Here is a 26,100-nt window from a genome sequence, read left to right as displayed (position 1 = left end):
TCTGTCAGTATGCTCACAAGTTTTTGTGAGCCATGGTCAGCAGAGTGCACGTACCCTGCTTGGATCAGACACAGCAAAACAATCAAGCCAGGCCACAGCCCACTCACTTCATCCTCTTTATATATATCTAACCCATAGACAAACCAAGTCCATTTTCACTAGATAAAAAAGGAGTGCTTCCAGCAAGGAAATATGGGCTTCTAATATCTTCCCACTACTCAAAAGAACCATGTTACACAGTGAGACTCTTGCTCATCACCATTAAAATGCCACAAGACAGGACATGAACTTCCCACATGGTGTGAATAACACCCCTCTGCCCCTATGATGAGGTGGTGTTGGCACAAAGCACGCTCCAAATCCTCAGAGGCAGATGGTCCACCACGAACTCCCCTGCTACGTGTTCTTCCAGAAAGAAAAAGAAAGCTCATTTTGCTTTGTTTCCCTTGCCTAGCACAAAATAGAAAACGTGCGCTTGTGGGTACAAAGCTAGACGTGCTGTGTTAACACTGTATTCCTCATTGACATCTCTTTTGCCTTTATTGGTTACAGATAATAGAACCAATGGGATTTTAATCTTCCATGGGGCATTTATTCTCTACTCTGCTAGAGACACAGTGAATGATGTACCATGGTCTGCTGCTTACTCTGTAGCTTTAACTACTCCATGGCAATAAAACATTATATCTCAAACCCTACATTTTAACGGATGATCTGCCTGCCTTGGCTCTTCTCAGCCATGCTTACAGCTACAAGTAACCCAAGGAAAGTAACGTCCTCCCACACGTCGGCTTTACAGAGACCAGTATCTGAGGCACCTCAAAAGGTCAACAAGCTTGTCCGTGATCCCTGAAGTAATTGTCCAAGACCAATGGATGGATCATGGTCTGCTGAAGTCCTCAGGGAACACATACATGCTCTGCTGCTGAGTCAACTTGTACGATTCTCCTGTTCCCACACCGGGCCCCAAGGCCTAAATCCTGTATGCAGGTGACTCTTCCCCATGCTGTTCCTGACTTCTGCTCTGAACCTGCTGCTCTTCCCTCTCCAGGACTGACAGTCAGCCACAGTGACAAGCAGGCTTCCTTCTTAGAGCAAAGCACTACTATTTCTAACATTTCAGAGAAAGAGAAGCAGGAGGATAGACAGTAAGTGCATTTCTCTTTCTGTGGGACCAATTGCTCCTTAAGAGCTTCAAATTTGAAGTTTTGACCCCCTGTTCCAGTGGTGGGTTGCTCTTCCCTTCTCCATAGCTCTCCGGGTAGCTTTTGAACTTCCCAGTGCTTGTGCAAACTTGTGCTGCCAGATTCCCCTTCTGCAGTCACAGATGGCACTGCTCCTGCCCCACTTACCTGCACAGCACAGTGCACGAACTCAGGCCACCCCAAGGTATGTGAGTCCATGGCAAGGCCCTGGGCTGTGAAGGGGCACAGCTGAGCTGCACACATCCATTTAGCCCAACCAACTCCATCATGAAGCACCTCACCCCTGGCAGTAGTTACAGACAGCTAGAGACATTCACATATTAAACATACCAGAACTCACACACAAAGTTCACAGTACCCATCTCACCCCCACGCAAAACTAGCACCTGACTTTGGGGAAAGGTTTGGCATTAAGAGCCCAGCCACCTTCCTTTAACCAGTCTCCTATTATTTTCCTTACAGACCCTCTGAGCTGAACTGTGAGATCCATACAGGACAATTTAACAGTCCAGTTACAGATCTCAGGATTTATCATGGTGCAATATCCCTGAACTATTCCAGTGCAGCACCACATTTGCATCTCTGTACAGACCTGTGGGATGCCAAACGCCCAGCTCCTGCCGACAGCCTGGTGCTGGATTCAGACACCTGGGCAGTAAGCCTCAGGGACAACTGGATACAACCAACTACTAACATTAGCAGAGGCAATTTCCTATGGTAACTGGCCATCAAAGATCCAGAAACAAGCCCTAATAATCCAGTTACAGGATTGTCTCACTAACCTTTTGCAGCTTTTATTCTGAGGTAAAAATCCGACATGTAAAAATGCACCAGGTTCCTATGATCCCCTAGTTTATAGGAGCTTTCCTTTTTACTTCTTGGTCAGGCATATACTGTAAAAGGTCAACTGAGAGATTTTACAGATGAACATGTGATAAGCAAATAAGTCAAAGGCTACCTTCCAGGCTGGGGGAATGTAGCTTTTTGTAAATATTACTTGGAGAAGTGACCGTTTGATACTGTGCACTTATTAACTTCATTAGAAGCCTAATGAACATACCTCAGAGATAATGAGAGACAGAGCAGACTCAAAGAAAGATGGAAAGATTTATTGCATCTTTTTTTAACAATGTTTCTCCATCCTTCAGATTATTTATAGACATTATAAAATGGCAGAGCATTTGGGAAAAAAACACAACATAATAAAACACCAATATAAACAGACACAACCCATGTTAAAGTACTAAATCCTACCAGCCACTGTAGAAAGCAAAGATTTATATGACTTGGTCCCAAGCCTAATTGGAAGAAAAGAAAAGTCAGGGGAAGAGGGAGAGGGAAAAAGAACAGCTCACTCAAAGAGAAGCAGATCCCATACACCGATGTAGAGCCTAAGGCTTGGTGTCGACAGGGAAACTGCATCCCCCAGCAAGCCGTGAGGTGGCACCAACACAGAAACAGCACGGTGCGGGTACCTGTTGTGTTGGCTCCTGATCCAGCCCCGACTGCCTGGAAAGTAAGTGGAAGTGTATTTCCATATAACTGATCAGAGGCTATCTATGGCTCAAAAAATCCTCTGAAGTCTTCACATGTAATATAGTCCTTGACTATATTTTTGCTTCTATGAACTTGCTGAACCTCCACTTGAACCCATGTGAATCTTAGCTACCGAAATATCCTCCAGCAAGGAGATCCATAGATTAAGTATATGTTGTCATAAGAACCAAAGTCTTCCACTTGTTCCGAACCTGTCTGATTTTCCTTTGTTCTTCACAGGCTCACAGAACGGTTGCGGTTGGAAGGGACCTCTGGAGGTCACCTGGTCCAACCCTTCCCTGCACAAGTGGGGCCACCTAGAGCAGGCTGCCCATGACCACGTCCAGACAGCTTTAGAAAATCTCTAAGGATGGGAACTCCATAACCTCTCCAGGCATCCTCTCCCAGTTGTCAGTCATCCACACGCTACAAATTGTTTCCTGATGTTCATACAGAACCTCTTGTGTTTCAGTTTGTGTCCATTCCCTCGTTCTGTCACTGGGCACCATTGAAAAGCACCGATCTCCATCTTCATTACATGCTCCCTTCAGGTATTTACATACATTAATGAGATCCTCTAAGCTTTTTCTTCCCTGGGCTGAACAGTCCCAGCTCTCTCAGCCTTTCCTCACATTAGAGACGCTCCAATCCCTTGCTTTACTAGAGATCCTATCCACACCACTTAATTCTATAAGATTTTTTTATTTTCTTTTCTGGGCATCTCTTTTCAAGCTTTCCAAGCCCTACCAGATCTGATCTAGTATGAAAGTTCTTGTGTGATTTATTATGAAAGTCCTTATTTTGCAATTATCTATTTGCATACTTATAAGTGAATTTAACGTGTGGTTTTCATTAATATTGGCACATATCCATGTCGAATGTATCTGCTACTAATCTGTGCCAATGAAAATCCTCTGCATGGTAAAAAGCGATCAGAAAAAGACATTAGTAAGGCCAAAACAAGTTCACCTTTAAGTGTGGCTTCCTGCAAAAAAAGTTTTGCAGTCAGTATCCAAATCTAATTAGAATGTAAGATGAGATAACTCAACAAAAGGAGCAGCTCTCTAATGAGAGCAATGGAATCGCTGTTCCAAATGATAAAGAAGGGATGGAATAGCCAATTCCTGTTAACAGACGCATCTCTGCTGATGCAGCAACAGTCACAACACCCACAGGATCTGCAACAGCAGGTTCTTGGCTACAAAATCCCTCCTGAACGCTGCCTTGCTACATTTCTAGTAGTAGGCAAAGCACTACAAACACCTTTTACCTGTCAGAGAGAAGTAAAGACCCTGACAAGATGAATTCATAGCAGCTGCAATACTTCAAGACAACATTCACTTTTGGCAAAGCTCCCCCTGGCCCTCCCAGCCACCTTCCCCAGGACTAGATATGCCTGGGAACATGATCTCAGCCCAAAATACGTTTGTGATGAGATAGCATGTCTCCATTATTGAGGAGCCCATAATCAGATAAATTAATTCAAAGACAGAAAAACCACATCAAACATCATCATATAAGCTACAAAATCAGGGGCAGCCATACAGTTCTGGCTTTCTAAAAACCTCTCTCTTCCTCTTCCCCCTCCCCCAGCCAACAAATTTCATTAACTCACACTGAGACTCTCAGGCTTGCATCAACACCAGAAACATATCTGGGCATTCATTATCTTACATTTCCCTCTCCATCATCTAACTTTCTTGAATGGAAAGACTAGAGATCTAGACAGGATCTGGCTGAAAAGACTGGCTGGAAAATTCAATTACATCAAAGCCGCCAGCTGGGCAATGGATGAAAAACTTACCCATGATGTGGAAGACTCAAATCCCGCAGTTGCATAATACAGCCACCATAGGTCAGATCAAGGATCTGTATTGCCCACTAACCTGTCATAGAACATTCTGGGAAATTTTAAGGAACAGCAGAAAGAGCATGATTCTTCCCATGGTCTCTCCCCCAGCTCTCTCGACTTGGAGAGTCGAACCACAACAATGCTGTAGTGTATCATGTATTCAGTACAGTTCCAGGCTATTCCACTAGAGCACCTGAAACACGAATAGCTCGTTACTGAGGAAGAGATAACGAAGGATGGATGATGTTTCTGCAACACCGCACCAAAGGCTGTAGACCTGTCTTTTCCTTGAATGCCATATCATAAAATAATTACTGTAAGCCAGAGGCTACAGCCACACTATCACGTTTAACAGCCACCAGCAGAAATATCCTCCATTAATTCACTGAGTCCCCTTTTGAAATCCATTTACGCTTTTTATTATTTCTGCCTCACAACATCCTGTAGCAATGAGTTACACAATTTAATTACTTGTGGAATAAAAAAGCACTTCCCTTTATACTCATTCAGAGCAAGGGCTTGAACTTGGATCTTCCACACATAAGATTAGTATCAGCCTCTCCCTGGAGAGATTTGCAGTCTCTCCAATTGGAGCTCTCCAGTAGAGTATAAATAATTCAACAGTTACCAGGAAGAGAAGAAAAGAGAGATGGCTGCTTAGCGCTCTCACCTTTGTAAGAAAATGGATGCAAAACAAAACTCACTTTTGCTCTTTTCTCCATTTTACCTGGAATTCCACCTTGGTCCTAAAAACATTCCTTCAAAGAATTTGAAACTTGATTAATTCACTTCCTCTTTCCCCAATGGTTTCTACCCAGAAAGCAGAATGTATCCCAAAATTCCCAAGCCTACTTATTAACAGGAACATCCCAATAACCCAATAATTTATAAGACCAAAACTGATGTACAATCAAATGACCTTTCTAGATCTAACACACAAGTTCCTCACAAAAACATAGCTGCAACATCCACCATCAGTGGCCAACGTGTTCTCTCAAAGCTGCAAGTCTGGCAGTTGATAAATTCAGCAAAGCAGCCCTGCTTTGAAGCTCCAACAGATGTGTGGATGAAGCACACCCTGAGCAGCAAGCACACCGAAACGTGAATCTGTGCTGCCACCGCAGACTGACATGCAACACCCTCACCAAGTTGAGATTCTGGGGCAGAAGGGTAGTCAAAGCCAAGACTTACCTCTGCCTTCAGAGAATCACAGATATGAATAAAGCACTCTGAATATTGCTTAAAGTTTTTAATTAACAGCCTAGCTAAAACACCATTACAATCTGCAGTTTTGTTTTTATTAATTCTCTCTGATTCAGCAGGAATTCCACTAAGGAATAGGGATGAGCAGATGCAGGGGGAAGCACATTAATAAATCATAAGTGTCATTAAAATTTGTAAACTAATATCTTCTGGGAAGTCTTGGCAATTAGTCTCAGAGCTTTTTTGGCAAACAAAAAATTAATAAAACCAAAAGGTCCCATGTCTGATGAAATCTCCACCCCCACAGAAAGGTCACTGATGGAACAATTAAGAGACACAACAAATAGGCCATCCAGAAGGCTGGTTCACAAAAGACAAATAAGCTCCATGAAACAAGACAAAGGCATTTTAATAAACAAGGGTGGGACTTGGACCTACGCACCACCCAAAGATATTTAGGAAGGCTTTAAGACTCACATTCGTTGGGCTACTACTTTTTGCATGACTTTGCATCGCCTCTCTTGGCTCCCTCCATCTCTGAGGCAATATTAAGTTTATTACTTACTAAAGCAAGGAAGCAGCAGAAAGCAGAGGTGTTAACACGACTATTCCCTGTGGGATGTAATAGGGCTAAGGAAGCAACAGGAAGGAGACAGATGAAACTTCTCTCCAGAAGTTAGTCAAACAAAAAATGAAATAAAAAGGCCACCTCATTTTCTATTACCATTACTGAGTATACCTGACTAAAACATAGTCCTGAATTTAAAATAAGCCTATTAATTTTCATTATTGGTTCCCAAAACAAACGTTTAAAGCATTTTTACCTGATTTTATCCATTTGTTGCAACAGTAGCATCTCTTTCAATTCTGAACTGCAAAAAATATATGCTCTGGACACCACCTGGGGCATTCAAGGAGGGGTGACCCTATGGTTTATTCCATTCCACTCTGAACTTTATTTTTTTTAATCCCATGGAAATTCATTTCCAGACACACAGCCCAAGCAAATCAAAACAATCCCATATATACATTTTCTGAAGTCCACACAAATAAAAGACCTAAGTCTCCAGAAAGCCATAATCAGAAGGAAAATGAATCACCTCAAACCAGAAAAGTAATTTTGAAGCAGGTCATAATTAGTTACTTCAAATGATTTCACTTGTACAGTGGGATACAAAGGTGAATGGTTATCACCATCTAATAATCAGCAATTCGTAACCCTCTTGTCACAGATACCCCCTGAAACCAGGGAACACAAGGAAGCTAAGCCACCTCTTTATTGCTCTTAATAGTTATGAAAAGAGTGCAGAAAAGCCATTATATGCATAGCCTTTCGTGAACATTTAGCATCCCTACAGCATCCCGAAGGCAATGCCCTTTACCCATTAATTTCTCTCCTGGCGGATACTCAACAACTCTTTCCACCTGCCAAGCTTTCTCTCCTGCTCCTCTTTCTGAACGAGGCAGGACCCGCTTTAGTGCCTGGTGCAACACGTGCACAGCTGGACAAGCACAGATGTCGGGAGCCCCTGCCAGGCCTGATCAGTCAGCTCGAGCACGAGAACAAGACCTGCCAAGCAGGCATTGAGCCACGAGAGCAAAGAAGAAACTCTCACTCGGTTCAGGAATGCTGCATTTTCCATTCTTTACAGGTAGTAACTACATAGCTCTTTGGTCCAAGGAACTTCTCTTTATTAAATAGCCACGATTTCATCTGGCAGCAGCTAGCTGAGGAGTGGGCCAACAGGCAGCTACTGTGCACCTCCCGGCAGTGGAAGCACGGCTCCCTTGCCTGAGATGGCATCTCGTGACTGACAGCAGGCTGCACTGAGCCAGGGACACCTGAGTCACCCACTGCGGGGAAAATATAAATCATCAAGAGCACTGGAGATAAAGAACTGAATTATTTTGGGATGATGCTGTAGTCCCACACGAATCCCAACTGGGGTGCTGGGAGCCCTGTGGAACAACCCTCACTCACGCTCCTCTCCTCCAGTGTCCCATTCCCTTAGCTCTCCAAAGAGTCTGAAAGTCTGAACCTAGCAGCTTGCAACCCCCAAAGGTTTTGACAGGGACTCCTGCGGCCTGAGAAAACTAGCCACCACTGAGCTAGGTAATTTATACATGCTAATAAATAACAGTGAAGTTACTAAGCTCTTGGAGACCCTGGTTTTTGAATCCAAGAGATCGGGGATGTGCTTGCACACTCAAGCTGGCTCCTTCCCTTGACACACTGATAGCTGATTGCAGATATGATGAAGCCCTTCTTTTAATCAGCAGATGAATTCTGCACTTTACAATGTTGTTAAAAATGCCAAATTAGATGCTGTAACAGGAAGGCATTACTACTCTGAAAACCAGCTCCATTAATTTTATGCCTGAATACAGTCCTGCAGAAAACAGCATATATCTAAAATGCATGCTGTCAGCGTAATGGTGGAAAACAATAGATGTAATCAAATTTGACACTACTGCAGGGAGATGCCAGCTGGTCATGGTGGCTGTCTCGAGACTGCATTTCAATACAGCGAGTTTCAGTGAAACCACACTGCTCCATTTCAAAATGTGTGGAACCTGACTGGTACCGAGCAAGAGGTTATGGCACAAAGCAGACACTGCCCCTCTCAGCCCCACAGACTAAATAATGCATCGCCACTGGGCCAGAAACTCTCTTAATGAAGCTCTGGCTGTGCCATGAGCTGTTTCAAGATTAGCTTGCTTCACAAAGGATGACATGAAAATTTCAGTCATGTTCACTGAATCTCCTGGTCTCTCCCTTCTTACTCACCTATCTTGAAGACAGCTACGTTTGGAGCAGGGAGATTAAACCCTGCTCCCAAAGGGGAGCCATGGCATCTCACACCTGCCCTACCTGAAGCCAGCTCCATTCACAGCACACAAACCTAAGACATAGAAATCAGCGTGAACTTTGCAGAGTGAATCAGTGCAACTTTGCAGAGGAAAAAGAGGCTAGAGGTACACCAAAAGACGCTGGTGGCCTGATGCCACCAGACAGCGTATGAAGCTGAAATGCAAGGACATAGGGAAAAATAACACACAGCCCTCTGGTAATTCAAATGGCACCGAAAGAACAATACAAGATAGAAGGCAGCTTGCAACCAAGCTGAGAGGTTTTACTCTTCTCAGCTCCAAGCTCAGGGTTGTAGCTGATCTGTTTTGCAGTTGCCTCTAGTAAAAAGCTGAAAGTGATTTATTTTTTTTGCTTGTTTGTTTTTCAACTCAACACACAGGCTATGACAAACCAATCTCTTCAGGCATAGCAGCCACAAGAGGAAAAAAATGCTTGGGGATTTTTGAGCGGTGCCATGGAAACCTAATTTCTTGGTTAATAAACAACAAGACAAGAAGAAATATATGTAAAAATACCTTCAGTAACATTCTAGATTCTTAAGAAGAAAGAGTCAGTCATGATTTTGAGTATGGGTTAATGCCCGGGCCAGCATTATATACCATCAGATAATTTAGTGGGCTCCACAGCCAGAGGATGGGAATTCCAGGGGAGCCATCAACAGCGGGTAAAATGGCAGCAGGGACTCAGAGCTGACACATGCAAGTGCTTGCACTTTGGAAGAAAATCTGAACTACTCCCTACTGCCTAATTAGCTGATGTGCTGCAGTCATGGCTATCACATTGATCATAAATACCTCCCTGCTAGCTTGGGCTTCTCTTGTCTGTTGTGTCGCCTGTTGTCTCTTTGTCTTCATCTGAGATTGAAAGTTCCCTTGGGACAGAGGCTTTTTAGCTACTGCAATCCAAATAATTAGGACTGTTCCTGGGTACAAAATTAGGTGACAGCAGAAGGAAGAAAAATAAAACAAAAATAATGTTTTTATTCCAGTTATCTTACAAGAAAAGCTGTTCATCCTACACCGGCTAAAACAGATGAAAACATTTTCAATATTGCCATGACTCGAAACACTTATCCAGAATGTCATGTTGATGTAACCAGCTCAGAAATGTACAGCTAAAATAGGAGACAGAATTAGCAATAAGCAAGGAAATCACCACAAGACTCTTCCTTTGCTTGTAAAAAGCTGTGAAATCTAGAAGACCCACAGAATAAGAAAAGGAGCTCAATAGATTCCTGTTTATTCACACTCATAGCACGAGAAGGAAACAACTGGCTAGCAACAAGATTAACTAATGAAAGGACTTTCTGCCTAGCATACAGCCTACAGAGCACCCCATATATTATATCTGAGCACAGCACACGTCTGAAACCAAGACTCATTTATCACAGTCACAGTTCCTGTGTTCATCTGGAAGTGTTATGAACACATGCATTTGAAGAAATAAACCACTGAGCAGAGTTTTTCCCCTCTCTTCTCCTCCTAATAAAATTTGCCTGGGATTTTCCACAGAAAAACAGGCAAAAAAACTTTCACCTTCAACCCTCGGCTGTGGGTGGCATCTTTTAGACATTGTATTTTGCATCTCTAACCCTCTCATTTGTCCTCTGTTTGAGGGGTGCCTTCTCAGACTACCTTCCCATGAAGCAGCGGCCTCTCTTTGCAGCAGCAGTTCATATCCCATGACAGATCACCGCTGCGTGATCACAGCTCACCGTGGAAGCTGAACTTTGGTGCAGGGACCTTGGTCTACAGAGGGTTTGGGAACTGAATGCTCCCCAGCAGCACTTCAAATCAAAAACATCTGAGCTTATGGATTAAGAGGGAGGAATGTTTTCCTTCCCCCACCCCACCCATAAAATTTTCTCGATCACACGCAGAATTCTACAGAAGCCATAGGTCTATCTTTTAATCCAAATTTTATTTAAAAGCAGGTAGGATGGCAGCTGGATTCTCAACAACCAGCCACGTGGATACCTTGCTAGGCAATGAGAACTGATGAAGCCTTACATGCCTGAAAAGGTAACCTAATTTTTACAGCTGTATGTCCTGACGTATGAAAAGACCTCTCCCCATAAATTCTGATGCCTCGCACCATCACGAGTACAATTGCAACAAGGTAGATCCCTTTTATGGGAGGAAAACAATCACCTCCACTCACCTGGTGGGGAAAAAAAAAATACAACCCCCAACCGACAGACATCTCTTGTGACCAAGAAGAAAAGCAACATTCGCAAGGGGAAGGGATGCGTGTGTTTCTCCCTGAAGCTGGCTGCTTCACTAGCAATGGAGGCTTTTTCGGTGATATTTTTGGCCTCAGAAACATGGATTTACTTATTAGAGCAGTCTGTGCTCCTGCATTCAAATGCTGACTAGCATTTCCTCTGTCTAAATTCTTATCAGCCTGATAGAGGAGCAGTTTCCAATGTAACTTTTCATTCTCTCTTGCTCCTTTTTTAATTACATTCAGGATGTTTTCATATTGATTCGCTTGTCTTTGTATTTAAATGCAGGTATTAGAAATTTCTCCTATATAGCATTTTGCATCAAAGCATCTCATGCTACAAGCCGGGGGGGACCGAGCAAAAGCTTTTGATGCATGAGGCAGGCAGAGGCAAGATGATATTTGAAGATTGCATTCCACTCTGCTCTATCTTATCATCCTCTGAAGCACTGCTGTGTGATTCACCGCTCTCTGCCACAAAAACCGCCCCTCTCGTGCGGAAGCAACTGTTTGCCAAGCGCTCAGAAGAGGCACCGCACAGCACTGCTGCTCAGACAGACAGAGCTCTGAGTCGGCAGAAACAAACAAGCCACAGTCCCAGAAAACAGGTAGAAAAAGTGGAACTCTCCAGACCTCCTTCTGATGTTTAATTGATATTTGCATTCAATTTGTGACCCACCCAGTTCCCGGGGCTCAAAGATGATTTTGAAGGAGTCTACAAAAAAGTAACCAAGGAAAGCAAATATATGACCAGAAGATGTAATTTCACTCTGCAAAGACAGATCTTCCCTATGAAATTTTCAGGGTCTCAAAAATATAGAGAAAATATTGAAAAGTACCTATTTAAATAATGCAGAGATTCAGAGGCTTTCATGTATAAATGGAACAGAATATCCTGCAAAAAGGAATCTCTCTTGGCTTATTTCTTCCACATAGTATCTATTTGTATTGCTACAACATCTTTTCAAACAGAAAATCAAAGCTGTTCTCTTAAAAAATAAAAATAAGAAAAAAAACACTTCCCTCTAAACTGCAGGATGGTTTAATCCTGAATTTTCCAGGTGGGAAACTAAGGTTTAGAGCCCAAGAGCTCTACCTGCTAGCTTTTACCTTGAAATTTCCTCCCAAACCTTGGGAGAACCCAGGAATGTTGTTCTCAGCCTGAGTCTCCAGACCCCCCAACAGCCCCTGTTTCACCACAGAAGAGAGGCAGAAGCATCCCAAAACAGACCGAAACACACAGAACAGGGCATTTCCCCAGATGCCCAAGCAACTGATACATTCACTTGGACAGATGAACGGCGTTTCTGTCACTCTGGGAGAGCTCCAAGAGTGATGCTGCTGTCACCTTTCTGCAGAGCTCAGGTGCTGCTCTGAGATCAGCATTAGGACAGGATTTGGCTGCTTGTTACATTATTTATGCAGAGCAGATTGCTTAGCAATTACGTTTAAAGTACAATCACAGTGCCATTTGTACTTGTTAGGTAAAGAGGCAAAAGTTTTCAAGGCTTAAATACCTTGAAAAGTACCAGGATAAGTGGAAATGACGGTGTTCTCTCTTATTAGCTGCACCGTTATTTATACTTTTGCAGATTACCATGGTACGGTGCAATTAGGCTTTGGATTTACTGTGCAAATTGAGAAGTTTCAAGAGCTCTACTAAACAATTAACCCTTAAATGCATTAATGAGGATAACCCCACAACAATCCCAAAATCTGGTCCAAACAAAGGCTTCTAAATTAACATGGAAGAAAGGACAATAGACCACCTGCAAGAAGCTGCTTAGACTTGGAGCAACAGCTACAATGCACTGACAGCACCACCAATTACAATTTCTGGAGGTTGAGCAATAACTGTAATACAAAAAGTAAATCTAACACAAAGCACTGGTGTCTTCCCCACCCTACGCCCTTTTTTTTGTTGTTGTTCTGACAGTAAAAAACACCTAAGTAACAATTCTGCTAAAGACATATGCTTCCCACACCACAGCTGGGCTGTGAGAAGGGAGAGCAATCCCCAGCAGGTAGAAACTATTTCAAATTTGGAGAAGTCAAAGAATTGGGCTGCTTATTCATAGGGGTATTCTACGTGTGTTTTTTTGTTGTTTGTGTGTGTGTGGTTTGTTTGTTTGTTTTAAACACATCTACAGTCCACCCAGCAACATGTTTCCCCAAGCCAGGAAACTCCCTCTCCCGCACCTGACCAGGAGCACGGCAGGCACGTGGCGTTATCTGAGTTTACCCAGAGCGGAGAAGACACCAGCCCATCATTGTGATCTCTAGTCCTGGGATGGCTACTGTCCGCACAGCCCCAGGCAACACCGATTCACTGCCAAGATGACCATCTTAGCTCACAAGGCTGAGGAACATGGCTAAGACCAGCTAAGCTCATACCAGGCACAGGGTCGTACACCATCTTGGACGCTGCTCCAGAAAACACAGTACCATCTACACAGCCAGCTCTCATTGCCAGCACCATGGCAGAGGCTCTGAGGAATGAAGAGCCTTGTTTAAGGATGCTCAAAAAGGACAGAACAAAAGCAAGCTCCTCTGTGTGGCAGGGGAATGCCCTACATCAAGAAAGCGTCTGATTTGCAGACCTTTCTTAAATCAATTATTTCTTAATCATGCATCCCTTTTCAACTTCACAGTTATCTCAGATCCCCTCCCATCTCCTCCCCAGGTCGACTCTGACCTCCCTTGCTCAGCCTCCAGTTTTACAAGAGGCACCATGCACCCCCTCCGTGCCAGTTGCTGTGATTTCTGCAGCCTGCTTACCTCCACAGCGAGCTCTCGGTAACGCTGCCCAAGTTGAAGTCGTAGAGCTTTGTCAGAATGAGAATCACCTGTGGAAGGGGAAGGGAGGAAGGAGGAGAAAGGGGAAAAAGAAAAAAGGGTTTTCTTTAGACTGTGTAACAATATACAAGGCATCTGAAATCACCCAAAGGAGAGCTTAGCATTTATCCATTAAAGTTACCGTATTATAGGATCAAGTAAGTTTTAAAAAAGAAAATCATTAGCTTAATGCATCATGTAACCAGTAACATTTATTTTAATCCTTGAGATGTTTTGCATTTGAAATAAAAAATGCCACCAGGAATTAACTGAACATTGCGAGCTGCCCTCTCTACATCTATGGTTATTCAAGGGCAGGAATGGAATTGGGATGAACCCTTCTTAATTCAACAGCCAAATCAGAAATTACACTCGACGTTTTCCTGTTTCTCTCAAGGTGCTAACATGAACTACTTAGTCTCCATGGAAAGAAGTGGTAAATTTGGTTATGAAGATCCCAATCCAGAAAAAAGAGCCCATTTTGCCCAAAATGAGCTTTGTTGCAAGAAGGAAATTTTCTATTCCAAGGCCCCATCTCCCTCCCTCTTCCTCCTCCCACAGCAATGGGACCTGCCACACCTTTCATTTGGATTTCCCAGCTGAGAGTCTGCTAGGTGAGGAGTTTAAAGCTTTGCAGAAAGGAAAAATGCCAAAGGATTAATCAATATCACAGAGGCTGCAGCAGTCTGTTACCGTCAGCATAATACCGGGAAGAGACCTGTTCAAATCGAGGACCTTGGTACGTGACTATGCAGTCGGTGCCCAACTTAATAGCTTTTGAAAAGATGCTCTGAGCATCCCTTTTTCTGCTGGATTCACTTCCCCTTCCCTGATTGCATTTTTCCCTTTATTTCCCTACACAGAGACCTTTAGGAGGAAGATAAAAGCAAAGCTGCTTCCAGGCAGGGTGTGAAAAGAAACCTGTCAAGCAGATTTGAGTCAGCATATGCAAGCCCATGTCAGCCTAAACTGTTGCTGTGCAGCAGGGAAATAAGGACAAGGCCCTTTTTATTGTGACTTAAACCCCGCGCACACCTTCCCATACAGATCAGGAAGAACCAGCTGCCACTCACAGCAGCCAAGGTTCGTACACGTCCTTCCACCAACTGATGGGAGCAGTGCAGGCTGCTCCCAGCTAAAACCTGCTGAGGGACATTTATAGATGAGCCCCCTATTCCCACAGGGACTCCAATAGGATATCTCACGAGTCTCTAGGAAGCCATGCACCACAGCACAAGCAGTACCTTGCCAGAAATGCCTCTCTCTTTAGTGTTCACAACTGAGGCAAGGTTTCACAGAGGTACTTTTCCAGTTTCAGTGCCTTATCACCATGCAGCCAGGAGGAGGACTCCCACTGAGGTCAGCAGATCCTGGATCCGGTCCTAAACGTATTACACAAAGCCTCTATATCATGATCAAACTTCAGCAGAATAACTCTTGCTTAAATCGCAATTCCAACTGGAGGCAGCATCCATAACCTGCCAGCACTGTGTGCGCCTCTCCTCAGATCTCCTATGCCTTGTATTATTGAAGATACAAACCCTGCAAATAACAGGATAACGGCAGCTTTGCAGGAGTGGGGTGAAGCCTGCTCAGCTCCTGGGTATAAATCCAAAGTAAAAGCACGCTGTTTAGTAGGGCTTTTCTGAATTTTCACCCAAAACTCCACCTCTGCCCATTGTCAACGCATGCAGAACAAAAGCATAACCATCCCTTTGAAACTAAATCTCGGGGGGTCCCAGGAAATAGGGGCCTCCTGGGGCACTGGTAGCCCACAGCACAGTCGCCTGCAGCAAGATGCCCACAAACTCGCTCACCATGTGTGCCCAGGCCAGGCACCACACCACAAGCCCAGGGGGATGACACCCCATCCCGTTTGCTTTTGAGACAAAACTGTTGAATTTCAACCATGGTAACGCTCACTCTGTCTTGGAAGCCTGAAGAACAGAGGGCTGGGGAGGCTTTACCACACAGCCTGCCCTGGGAATGCTGTGAGAGGACAATCCCCACCACACCGCCTGGTGAGACCGCAGGAGCAAATGTTACTGCCAAGCAAGTGTCCCAGGTGGTTAAGACACAGATCAGAGCCTGAAAGACACAGCTGGTTCCTGCCTTGCTTCCACAAGGTGCTTCTGACACAGCTTTGCAAAATATTTCAAGAAGCTACCCTGAGACCTCCACATGGTGTTGCCCCAACTATGCCAAGTGACCGCAAGAGGGGTGGCAGGGGCAGACCTGGGCAAGAGCCCAATTCTCTAGGACATTGTTCTGTGAGTGCTTTAGGTGAAAAAGAAGGGAACAAAACAAAGAAAATTAGATAATTTTGTCCAAAACTGAAATCTGACAGGGAAAAAAAAAAAGAAAGCCCCTCACTGATTCAAGCTGAGACATTTGATTCAAATTTCTACTTTGTAGTTGAAGAAGCTTTGCTTGTTTTTGTCAACACTGACATATAATCATGGCTTTTCTATGTCAGAGTAATTTTGCATGAAAATCTTGATGGTTTTCATTTCAAAAGCTGAACTCAATTGAAAATTGGAGATTTCACATTTAAAGCATGAACTGCTTCAAAACAAAAAAAGCGTTTTCTCCCCCTGAACTGCAGGAAATGTAGAATTGCCACCCCACAGGAAAAGCACACTCTTCAGCCTAAATCAAGATGAAAAGATTTTGATCTGGGGAAAAGAAATAAAAAAACCAGTTCCCGGTGATATTGATTCAGAAACAACAAAAAAACTTTCACTTAGGCATTTTTTTTAAATCAAAATAAAGAAAACAACTGTATAGTCTCAAATGAAACTGTCTTGTTTCCATTCATCAAACCGACGCCCCCAAAATTAATTTCAAGTCAGATGAATGCTGAACTGCCTTTTTCCCCAGGCTCGTAGTGCTCACTCCAGGGAACACGGCTCAGGTGGGAAATTTCCCCACTGCCCCCGGGGACCAGGCGCTTCCCCCGACCCCAGAGGTGGGTGTCCCTGGGGGCACCCAGCAGCCCAGCTGGCTGAGAGTGAACCGAGAGAGGGGCAGCCTGCAGGACAGAGCTGGGAAATAGGTCAGGCTGAGTTACAGCTCCCTTAAGGCAATAGAAACCCTTTGGAAAATGTAATTTAAAGCTGAGCTTACACAAAACTAAATGACCTGAAAATTCAATAAACTGTTTCGGTTTTCAAGGCAGAAGTGGGGACGGGGAAAGGATAATCAGAGAAAGTTATTTTTTTTCCTGTGGAACCAAAATGACATTCCAGTCCCGCAAAAATTTCCTTGTGCACTGTATTTTACACGCAGGCCTCCCATGTGTTTTTGTTTTGTACAAACTACGCTGTTGACTGAAGACCCTGCTATAAGGTCTGCGTGACAAAAACGCCAACCCCTGTCAATTACTCATCCTCAAAGGCTTACACTATAACACAGTTTAAGAGTCCCTGGCACTTCCCAATCCTGCCGTGGCACTGAACCACTAGGCCCAGGCCTGACGTGACAGACCTCTCCTCGAAGGCCAGCAGGTCTCCGGGCCTGCCCAGCCGAGCAACCTCAAGCCTTGACACAATTTGGCTGATGTGAAATGACAGAAAATACGACCAGAAATAGGAGTCCAAGTTTCTTTCTGCGTCGAGAAGAAATCCCTGAGGGGACTTCTATTGTTCAGGAAATTATTAGGAATCTCTGAGCCTATAAATCACAGAAGTGCTCAGAAGCTCTTCAGAGTGTTTGGTGGCGCAGCAATCTTTTGTGCTCATAAAATTTTACTATGAAGGAAAATTACTTTAGTTCATTAAACCCTCCTCCAGATCTTGCCGATTCCAAGTTGGCAAAGTGCTTTGCGCATACCCCACAGTAGATACATAACTGGTTCCCACAAATTAGCACGTAAAGGCACTGCAGTTCCTCCAGCAGGCTGACAGCAAACTTCAGAACAACCGAGAAGTGCCAAGTCATGGGCAGTCATGCTGTGGCGTCAGGAGACACGTATTAGAGAAGGGGGAGAAGAGCAGAAGCCAGAGAGAAGAGGCGACCATTTCAGGTAGATGTCTGAAAGGCCAGCCCCGAGCTGCTTGGTGAGACGCCTCCCCTCTAAGTGATCCCGGTGTATCAGCACAGAGATTTACACAGCTCGCCAGTACCCCTGTCCACATATTTACAGAAAGTAATTAATAATGAGCAAAGGGACGAGCACCGGGCAGCACACAGCACAACAAAGGAATTGTGAACAAATTTACAAGTGAAAAATGAGAGCTCTTCGCTTGCTTGCTCTGGCAGGCAGGGTCCCGGACTCCATTTCCTGCCTACAGACATAATTCCATGATGTTTGCAGCCTTTGCTGCCCCACACACCCTCCACAGGAAGCTTGTCTGCAATTTTCATCCACCTTTCCCCATTCAGATTAGAGCAAAACACCCAACAAGTAAATTAAAAACGTGAATGGGCGTAGCTCCTGGGAACCAGCAGCAGCAAACTGCTCGCGGATGAAGGCAAATTGGCTTAAAAAGGTTTAGGACCTGAATGCCTGCAGCACTGCCCTACGGAGGTCCCTAGCTTCTTGTTCCTTTTTTTTCTTTTTAAAGGGATAAAATTAATTATTAAAGGTGAACAAATCAACAAACTAATGGAGTTATTTGGGATGATGAATTTGCTAAGTCTTTTTTTTACAGTCTGCACTTAAAGCTAAATCAGGCAAAAAAACACCAATATCTGCCTAACTTTTTGTACACAAATGCTCAAATGTGGCAATAGGATACTTTACGTGTTCAACAGATCTGTGCTGATGTGTGGGGTGGGTCGACCCCAGGCAGCAGCTGAGCACCCACCCAGACACTCACTCCCCACTCCAGAGGAAGGGGGGACAGAACCAGAAGAACAAAAGCAAGAAAAACTTGGATTTGAGAGAAAGAGGGTTTAATCAGTGAAAGAAAGAGGAAAAAAGGCAATTGCTGTCTGCCTTCCACGATCAGACCGATGTCCAGCCAGTCTCTCAGCAATGGCTGCTTTGGAACGACTAATCCCTGTTTTTTACAGCTAAGCATAATATTACATGGGGTGAAATATCCCTCCGGACAACTTGGGTCAGGTGTCCCTGCTGCATCCCCTCCCCTGCTCCCAGAGGGCAGAGTAAAAAAACAACTTGTCACTGTGCAAGTGTTGTTCAACACTGGTGCATTAACACCGTTTTAGTCACAAATTCAAAACACAGCACCATACAAGCTGATATTTAAAAAAAATAAAAAACTCCATCCCAGACAGATTCAGTTTAGGCACTTTCCTAGCTCAAGGTCCAGCAGCTCTCAAAAGCAATCCCTTCATAACCCCGGTCCAACCAAACTCCCCCCTGTGCACACACAGGCGACCACCGCACTACACAACATCGCCATCCCCGCTTGCCCCAGAGGTCGAAGTGCAGTTGCTGATACCTAGGAGTGCTCTCCCCAGGTGCCAGAAGCACACAGCATCATTACAAAGCTCCCCCATAAGGAATTTAAATTCCACTGGTGCTAATGGATTTAGCAAGCAGCACCACTGTGAGAAAAGGCAAGTAATGTCATCTTTGTTTTACTGATGAGAAACCAGAGGCAGGGAGAGATTAAGTGTTTCTCTACATGGAAACACTCGGGAGGAGGAATCCAAATCAACTTTAAGGGTTTGGTGCAATTCACTTTGCAAGTATATCAGGAAAAATCTAATTAAAGACCATTTTATTCTAAAAAAGTCTCCATCCAGAAATTTTACATGGCTGAAATAATCCCCTTAAACAGATTTAGTTAATTTAGGCTAACAAGCAACACCTGGAAGATAAAGCCACAATCGGAGTTCACACACAGTAACACAGCGATTAGCAAAAGAAGGACCACATGCAACTTAAACACCCATCTTTTCCCTAGCCTAGTGAACACAGCTGAAAAAAACATATCTCCAGGTACTAACCCTTAAAGGACAGCACATCCTAACACCGAAAACCTCAGAAATACTAACAAGAAATACAGGCCAAATCCTGCCCATCGGAAATCAGAGCAACATTTTTGCATGAGCAAGATGATGCCAGCTGAAGCAGCAAATGACTTTTTTTTTTTAATCTCTGGAGAGAGATCAATGATCTGTGGGTGGCTTCAGGCAGTGCCGGCAAAAGAGCCCTCTGAAATTGAAGGAGACAAGTCCCAAGATCACACACAAAAGCAAAACATGTTCCAGTGAACTTGTGATCTCCAAATGGCTGAGGCTGTCAAATTTGTCCTCAAAACAAAAACTAGGAACTAAAAGAACGATATTCTTCTTTAATCCTCCCTTGCCTGCATTGCTTTTCACTTTCCCTTATGAAAGCTGCCACAGCATGCTCTTTCCTTTCCGTCCTCCTTCCTTTCCATATAAATCGGGCGGCAGAACAAGCTGGAGCCAGACCACAAGAGGTCTTCCCATGGATTCCCTGGGGATACCGGAGGCAGATCTCTTTGCCTTCACAAAAGTGCCCTCTGGATGAAAGCAGCCGTTTGAAATTCCCATTACAGAACTTGGGGTGAGTGAACAGAACCTACAGAAAAACAACACTATAGTGCTTTGTAGAAAGAGCCAGCACTGGGAAGCATAACTGCGTCCTCCCGCCTGACTACCAGCAGGAGCAGGACAGGATCTGTGCACGCTGGTTCCCTGCTTTGGCAATTTGGATTTGGATTTGAACCTGCCAGGCTCTCTCACGCTTTTGGTTTTAAGCTGTTTGGAGCAGGGACTGTCCGTAGGACACGTTTGCTGGCACCTCACACACAGGAGTCCCTGCCACAGGTGTGAAAGCAGCTGAGTACCACTGCCTCCACAGCAGTAACTAATGCCTGCAGGACTCAAGGGGAACCTGTGATGCTTTACAGTAACAGAAAAAATCAGATTCTCCTCCCAAAGCACTGATTCCAGTTCCTACCCAAATGAGGGGTATTTGTAGCCACTAGCAGAACAGGGTCTGCAAGTCAGCCATGTTACTCTTCCATCTCCATGATGCATGTTAAAAAGTAGAAAATATCCCTTATAACATTTTTTCAAGGAAAAAGAAAAAACCCACACTGGTAAATCTGAGTTTCAGCAAACACCTCCTGCCTACCTACATACTTACCTTTGTGTGTGTGTGCACGTACACTAAACTATAATCAGTTTCTTAAAATCTCCTTCCTAAAGGAATAAAAGACAGGCCTCCAGCATGGTTATCAGTCCTTAGAGAGAAGCTGGATTCTGTCCCAGAGGCTGAAATAGAGCCCTAAACGTAGCTACCAGGTCAGATCATAAAAGCCTTTGTCCTCTTTGTAGGGGGAAAAAAAACACTCCACAAAAGCTAAGTATTAGTAGATTTATTAGCCCCTCAGGAGAGAGCCTCTGGGAAAAGACATGGTGAATTAGCTGCCTTTTTAAGGACAGCAATAAAACACAGGAGACGTTTAAGTAGAATTTCAGACTACCATGAGTAAACACATGGGAGGGGAGGGGATGCACCCGACGCTACTGCCAGCTGGTGAGTAGCAGCGGTTGTGGAAGTGGGGCAGTAAAGCCCCCAGGCTCAGACCCGCGCTCTGGCAAGGCGCAGTTGTGCTCCCCAGAATCTGTCCCAGCTCCAGCGGACGGCCTCGCTGCACACAAACACACATTGCCACCAGAAAAGACATCTAGATTGCTTAAAATAACAGAAGCCTGAGCTTTATCTCTGTGTAAGTCAGTTAAACATAAATACAATCTCTCCTGGCAGGAGGTGATATGATTTAAGGGTCCCCTATCATACATTATAAGAGGTGATAGCGAAGAACTCATAATTTATTTTTATTGATTCAGCAACCTATGCCGGATCATATCTCCCAATTCTTCCCCTTTGCTAAGAAAATTCCACTGAAGCCTTGAGAAATTTAATTTATTTTTTCCCCCTTTCTTCTTCTTCCTTTTAAAGCTGCTGTGTGCACACCTCTACCTAAGTTCAAGAAGAAAATGAAAAAAAAGGCCCCAGTTACTTTGCCAGCCCCATTCTCCTTCCAATTATCTTCTGATACCATCTGCGAGCCAGCAGATTTTGTGCAGCAATTTAACTCTATGGAGTCACATGCCTACTGAAGGGCAATTTAAAGCTTCTGACAGGGGGACCTGAAGAGAAGGAATGATTTGAACTCTAAGGCTGGGCACACTACCTTCGGAGGACAGCTCTCAATAAAAAAAAGTTGACAGAGGGGAAGGCAGAGCAGCCCCCTGAGACACCATAAACTGCAAGGACAGGTGGGGGCTTTCCTTGAGGACTGAGGACTGACTGATTTCATACAGAAAACTAACTAGGCGGGGGAATTTTGTGCCTAAGCCGTTTCTAAAAAAGAGAACGGAAAATAACTCCCATAAAGCTGATTTTTTTTCCCAAAAAATCATGCTGTTTTTGTTCTTCCATTTCAGACTCCAGACTCTGCTCAAGACCTCTCACTCCATACGTATACATACGCACATAAAAGTCACTGATCTTCCTCAGTTTGACTTCGATTAACAACTCACACAACTGGTGCTGAACAGAGCATGGGGTAGAGATTCGCTCTCTTCCCAGGGAGGGGAGATGGTTTAGGTAACCTGCTGAGCCCTTTCCAGCCTAATGTCTATGACCCAAAGACTTTCACATGAGCAAGGAAATGTTTCACTGATAGATCAGGAGAATTAGCTGCCATGCCAAAGGACAGAAACTCTGGCCTGTTGTGCTCCCAAAACACCGAGCCTTGCCTTTGATGTGACAGCAGGAGACAGGTGATGGAGAAGTCACCGTGTGAGCAGTGCAGCCTGGCCACTGGCCTGGCACTCAGAGCAGGGAAAGGCATCAGAGCCTCTTTGCTCTATTCCCAGCTCTGATGCCAGCTCACTCTATGCCTGAGTTAACCCACCTGCAGGGAGATTAATTTGTGATAGCAATATTATTGTTCAGAATTTAATAATATTGTCTCAGAATATTATTCCAAGAAAACATCCCTCTCCCTCCAGGAGAAGCAGCCCAGAAGCTGAAGTTTCACAGATGCTACTATGAAGGGAAAGGATGTACCTGTTGGAAACAAGCCCTCGTGTCTTTTAACAACCAGTTAAAAGACCCTCCATGCCTGCCATGGGATCGTTGTTATCAACAAATCCGAGCACCTTAAACCTGCACGTATTCCCTTCCTCGCAACAGCCCAGGGAAATAAGGAGTGCTGCAGTTTTCCAGATAACAAGTATAGGCACAGAGGAAATAAGGCAAAATGCACAGATTGTTCCGTTATGGTTAGCACAGGCAACTAAGCCCACCATTTAGATCTTCCCACACATTTACTGCCTGACCTTGAATGCATGTAACATCATTAGTGTAAAACCTTTATTTAATTGTAAGCCTTTATATAAGCCTAAGTAGAGTGTTTGCAAATATAATTAAGTAGTAGTGAAAATTGGATGTGAAAATCATTACAGAAAAAATAAGATAAAATTGATTGTTTAGAATATACGAGGAACTATCGCAGGCAACGTGGGTCAGTGAGGCTGAGCAGGACACAGGACCAGAAAGTGCTGGAGGCAAGAGATGAGCACAAGTCAGGGCTCTCCACAGACAAAAAGGTCAGAAGCAACAGTTTGAGTGCTAACTAGCCAATTAACATATTTTTACATTATTATAGATTCAACCAAGATGAAATGATCTGATTACCTTATATATTAAGGCAATAAAAGAGTAGTCTGTCAAATTGGCTGCACTCTTCTGACCTTGAACCTACGTTTATGCGGCAGTTCCTATCTGCAGATGCCAACGCCTCCTTTGAAACTTATTGGCTCAGCTGCAGTAAGGTCAAATTCTGCCTTAGCAGCTCCCTTTCCAAATTAGATTTATTTAAAATCAAGAGTAAAGATCAGTCCAATTATCTTTATTATGGTTGTATTCTTATTCTGAATTCACGTACCCATCGTGTGGATACGTTTCATGATCACCACGACACTTGAATTCCTTACACCAGAGCTACATTGCTTCTTTTTTATTCTTTGTGTTGTATCATTAAGTAGTTAAGCAAAATTATTTTCATCTGTTGCTGTGAAAACACACACACTCTGGGCAATTTCCTTCCTTTGTTCCGTGCAGAGCAGCTCCTTGCTCATGCCAAACACCCCTGGAGCGCTGATATTATCGCCTTTGAAGGGCCTAATCGAGCAGACTTTCATGAAATCTGGTTCACTAGATGTTTCCAGAAACCAGGCTGGGAATGATTCCTCTGTGTATATCCATCACACTGAGTCAGCCATTTGCAATGTCCTCCATCATCCAAGGGCACTAAAATAATTTCTGTTTTTTCCTGTGGAGTCTAAAGTAACAGATATGCTAAGAGCAAATTGGCTCACGCAATAGCTCCCTTGGTATGCAACGGAATAAGGCATAGAGGGCTCTTAAGTTCACGATTCAGCTTCTCCCTGTTTATGAGGCATCCAAGCTTGCACACCAAACCCTCCAGACAGCTCCAGACACTCCACAGTGCCAGAGCTGTTTGCATTTTGCCTGATAAACCACAGAACCGTAGGAGCCGGTTGATGGACATTCACACGAGGCAGGTGCCGTGGGGTTTGGCTCTGCCTCCAGCTGACATTTAACTATTGCCGAGTGCAGCTACACCAGCAGCAAAGACAGAACATGATCTATATCACAAGAGCTTATAAATAACCTTGCCCAGAGATAAAGCAGCCTCCTAGCAAGTGGAACAGGAACCATGAGTAAGTGGGGTTCTGGCTGGCTAACACAGGGAATACATTTTTCCCCACCTGAATATTTCCTGAAGACAACTAAAATACATTTGCATAAAATCTGACCCCATAAGGAAGGAAAAAAAAAAAAATCTTTTTTTCCCCAAAAAATATTGTCCTCTGAAAAAATGGTGCCAACTTTGGGGAGACAGGAAGGATTGCATCAGGAACCACAATGAAATCATAACTTATGGTGTTGGCCCAATACCACAGTTGTGGGGGGCAAGTTTAAAAAAAATTCGTTCACCTGGTTTTGAGCTCTGTAAGAAAGAAAAATATATTTATCCCACTTTAGAAATATCTTGTGCTAACATCTACATGGGGAGATGTGAAACAGCGTGGTTAAAGCTGTCAAGGGCAATTTTTCTTACAGACTTAAGTGTTCCATTACACACAAAAAAGAGAAAAATAGAGGAACTTTAATTCAAATCTCCTTTAATGCAACATTATGGCTGAGAATTTCAAAGCCATAAAAGTTAGGAAATTCAGAAGTACAGATTCTACATTACGCATGTGGACTGTATAAAAGAACAGAGGCAAATCACTACCGCATAAATCCCAAGCACTGCTGATTTTTGCAGTCCTTTGGGGTTCAGGGCAGTTGATCAGATAAAAATACCTCCTTGCTCTATATTGCAACCCCCACTACAGCAGAAAACTTTCAGGAAGGTCTGAACTCATGGGGTCACTCTCCTTCTCTCACACGTGGACCGAAGGATCCTGAAAAGTTCTTGCCCACTGGCCAACAAGAGAAATTGAAGCATGCTCTTTATTTTAAGCCACCACCTATATCTTTCCTCATGCAGAAAATAGGAGTCACAGTCATGACAACCAGGACTTGCTGACTGTCATTTGAACTGGAACTGCTTCTAAGATCAGGATTTGGGATGCTGTAACCCAGGAATAGATCCCTTTTCAGTCTTGCATAACAAAGGTTAGATTTAAGCAGAAGGTGCAGTTCTTTGCCCACTCAGCACCTGCATTAGCTCTCTTCTCCATCACAGGAATATTTGGGACCCCAAACATGAAAATAGGAAATGGAAAGATGGCACTCTCACATTTTATGAAAATACTTTGTAGTTCTGCAGGGTCTCCAGGTGTCCTTCAGGTAACTTCACACACACCTGCTGTAGGGTTGCCTTGCACCTTACACCCCAATACAAAAACCGTCCACCACTGAAGAGCTCTAAACAACAGTAATAGTCCAGTCCCACTGACTATTCCAGCACAGCCATGGTCTCGAACACCAGAAGCTTCTCAAAGCTTCTGAAAGTTCTTCTGCCCTTTGGGAACATTTTCATGGGAATAATCTCTCTCCTTCACCAGTCACACCCTCACATCCTGCTTTCATAAACACTGTGAAGTCACAGGAGCAGGACTTCAGACTGCCCTGTCACTCCTTGACCTGCCGGCTCTCCAGCACCTGTTATGACCACACAGTAAAACCTAAGATTGGCATGGGCTGGAGAACGGCCAGGCACACCAGATACATCCTTGGGTTTTATCAGAGCCTAGACTAGAGAGGATCAGTAGTATCCAGTTGTCTCTGGATGGCAGTAATGACAGATAGGTGACAAGGTTCAACTGAAGGTAAAATCCAATCCTATTAATACATGACACATGAGCACAAAATCTTAAAT

The 26,100-nt window shown here is 44.0% G+C and overlaps 1 protein-coding gene across 9 annotated transcripts in view; it reads right to left on the bottom strand.

Annotated features, from left to right (window-relative positions):
• SORCS3 (sortilin related VPS10 domain containing receptor 3) overlaps window positions 1-26,100 on the bottom strand; it is a 313,332-nt gene that overhangs the window by 185,871 nt on the left and 101,361 nt on the right. For all 9 annotated transcript variants that reach the window (XM_083845055.1, XM_083845054.1, XM_083845050.1 and 6 more), the window contains one exon: window positions 13,670-13,737. In XM_083845055.1, coding sequence (XP_083701181.1) covers window positions 13,670-13,737 — 68 coding nt within the window. The remainder of the gene's footprint in view (window positions 1-13,669; window positions 13,738-26,100) is intronic.

This window comes from Anser anser (assembly GCF_964211835.1).
Source record: "Anser anser genome assembly, chromosome: 7".
In the NCBI taxonomy this organism is placed as follows: domain Eukaryota; kingdom Metazoa; phylum Chordata; class Aves; order Anseriformes; family Anatidae; genus Anser; species Anser anser.
The sequence above is the reverse complement of the archived record's forward strand: the minus strand, read 5'-3'. Positions and strand labels throughout refer to the sequence as shown.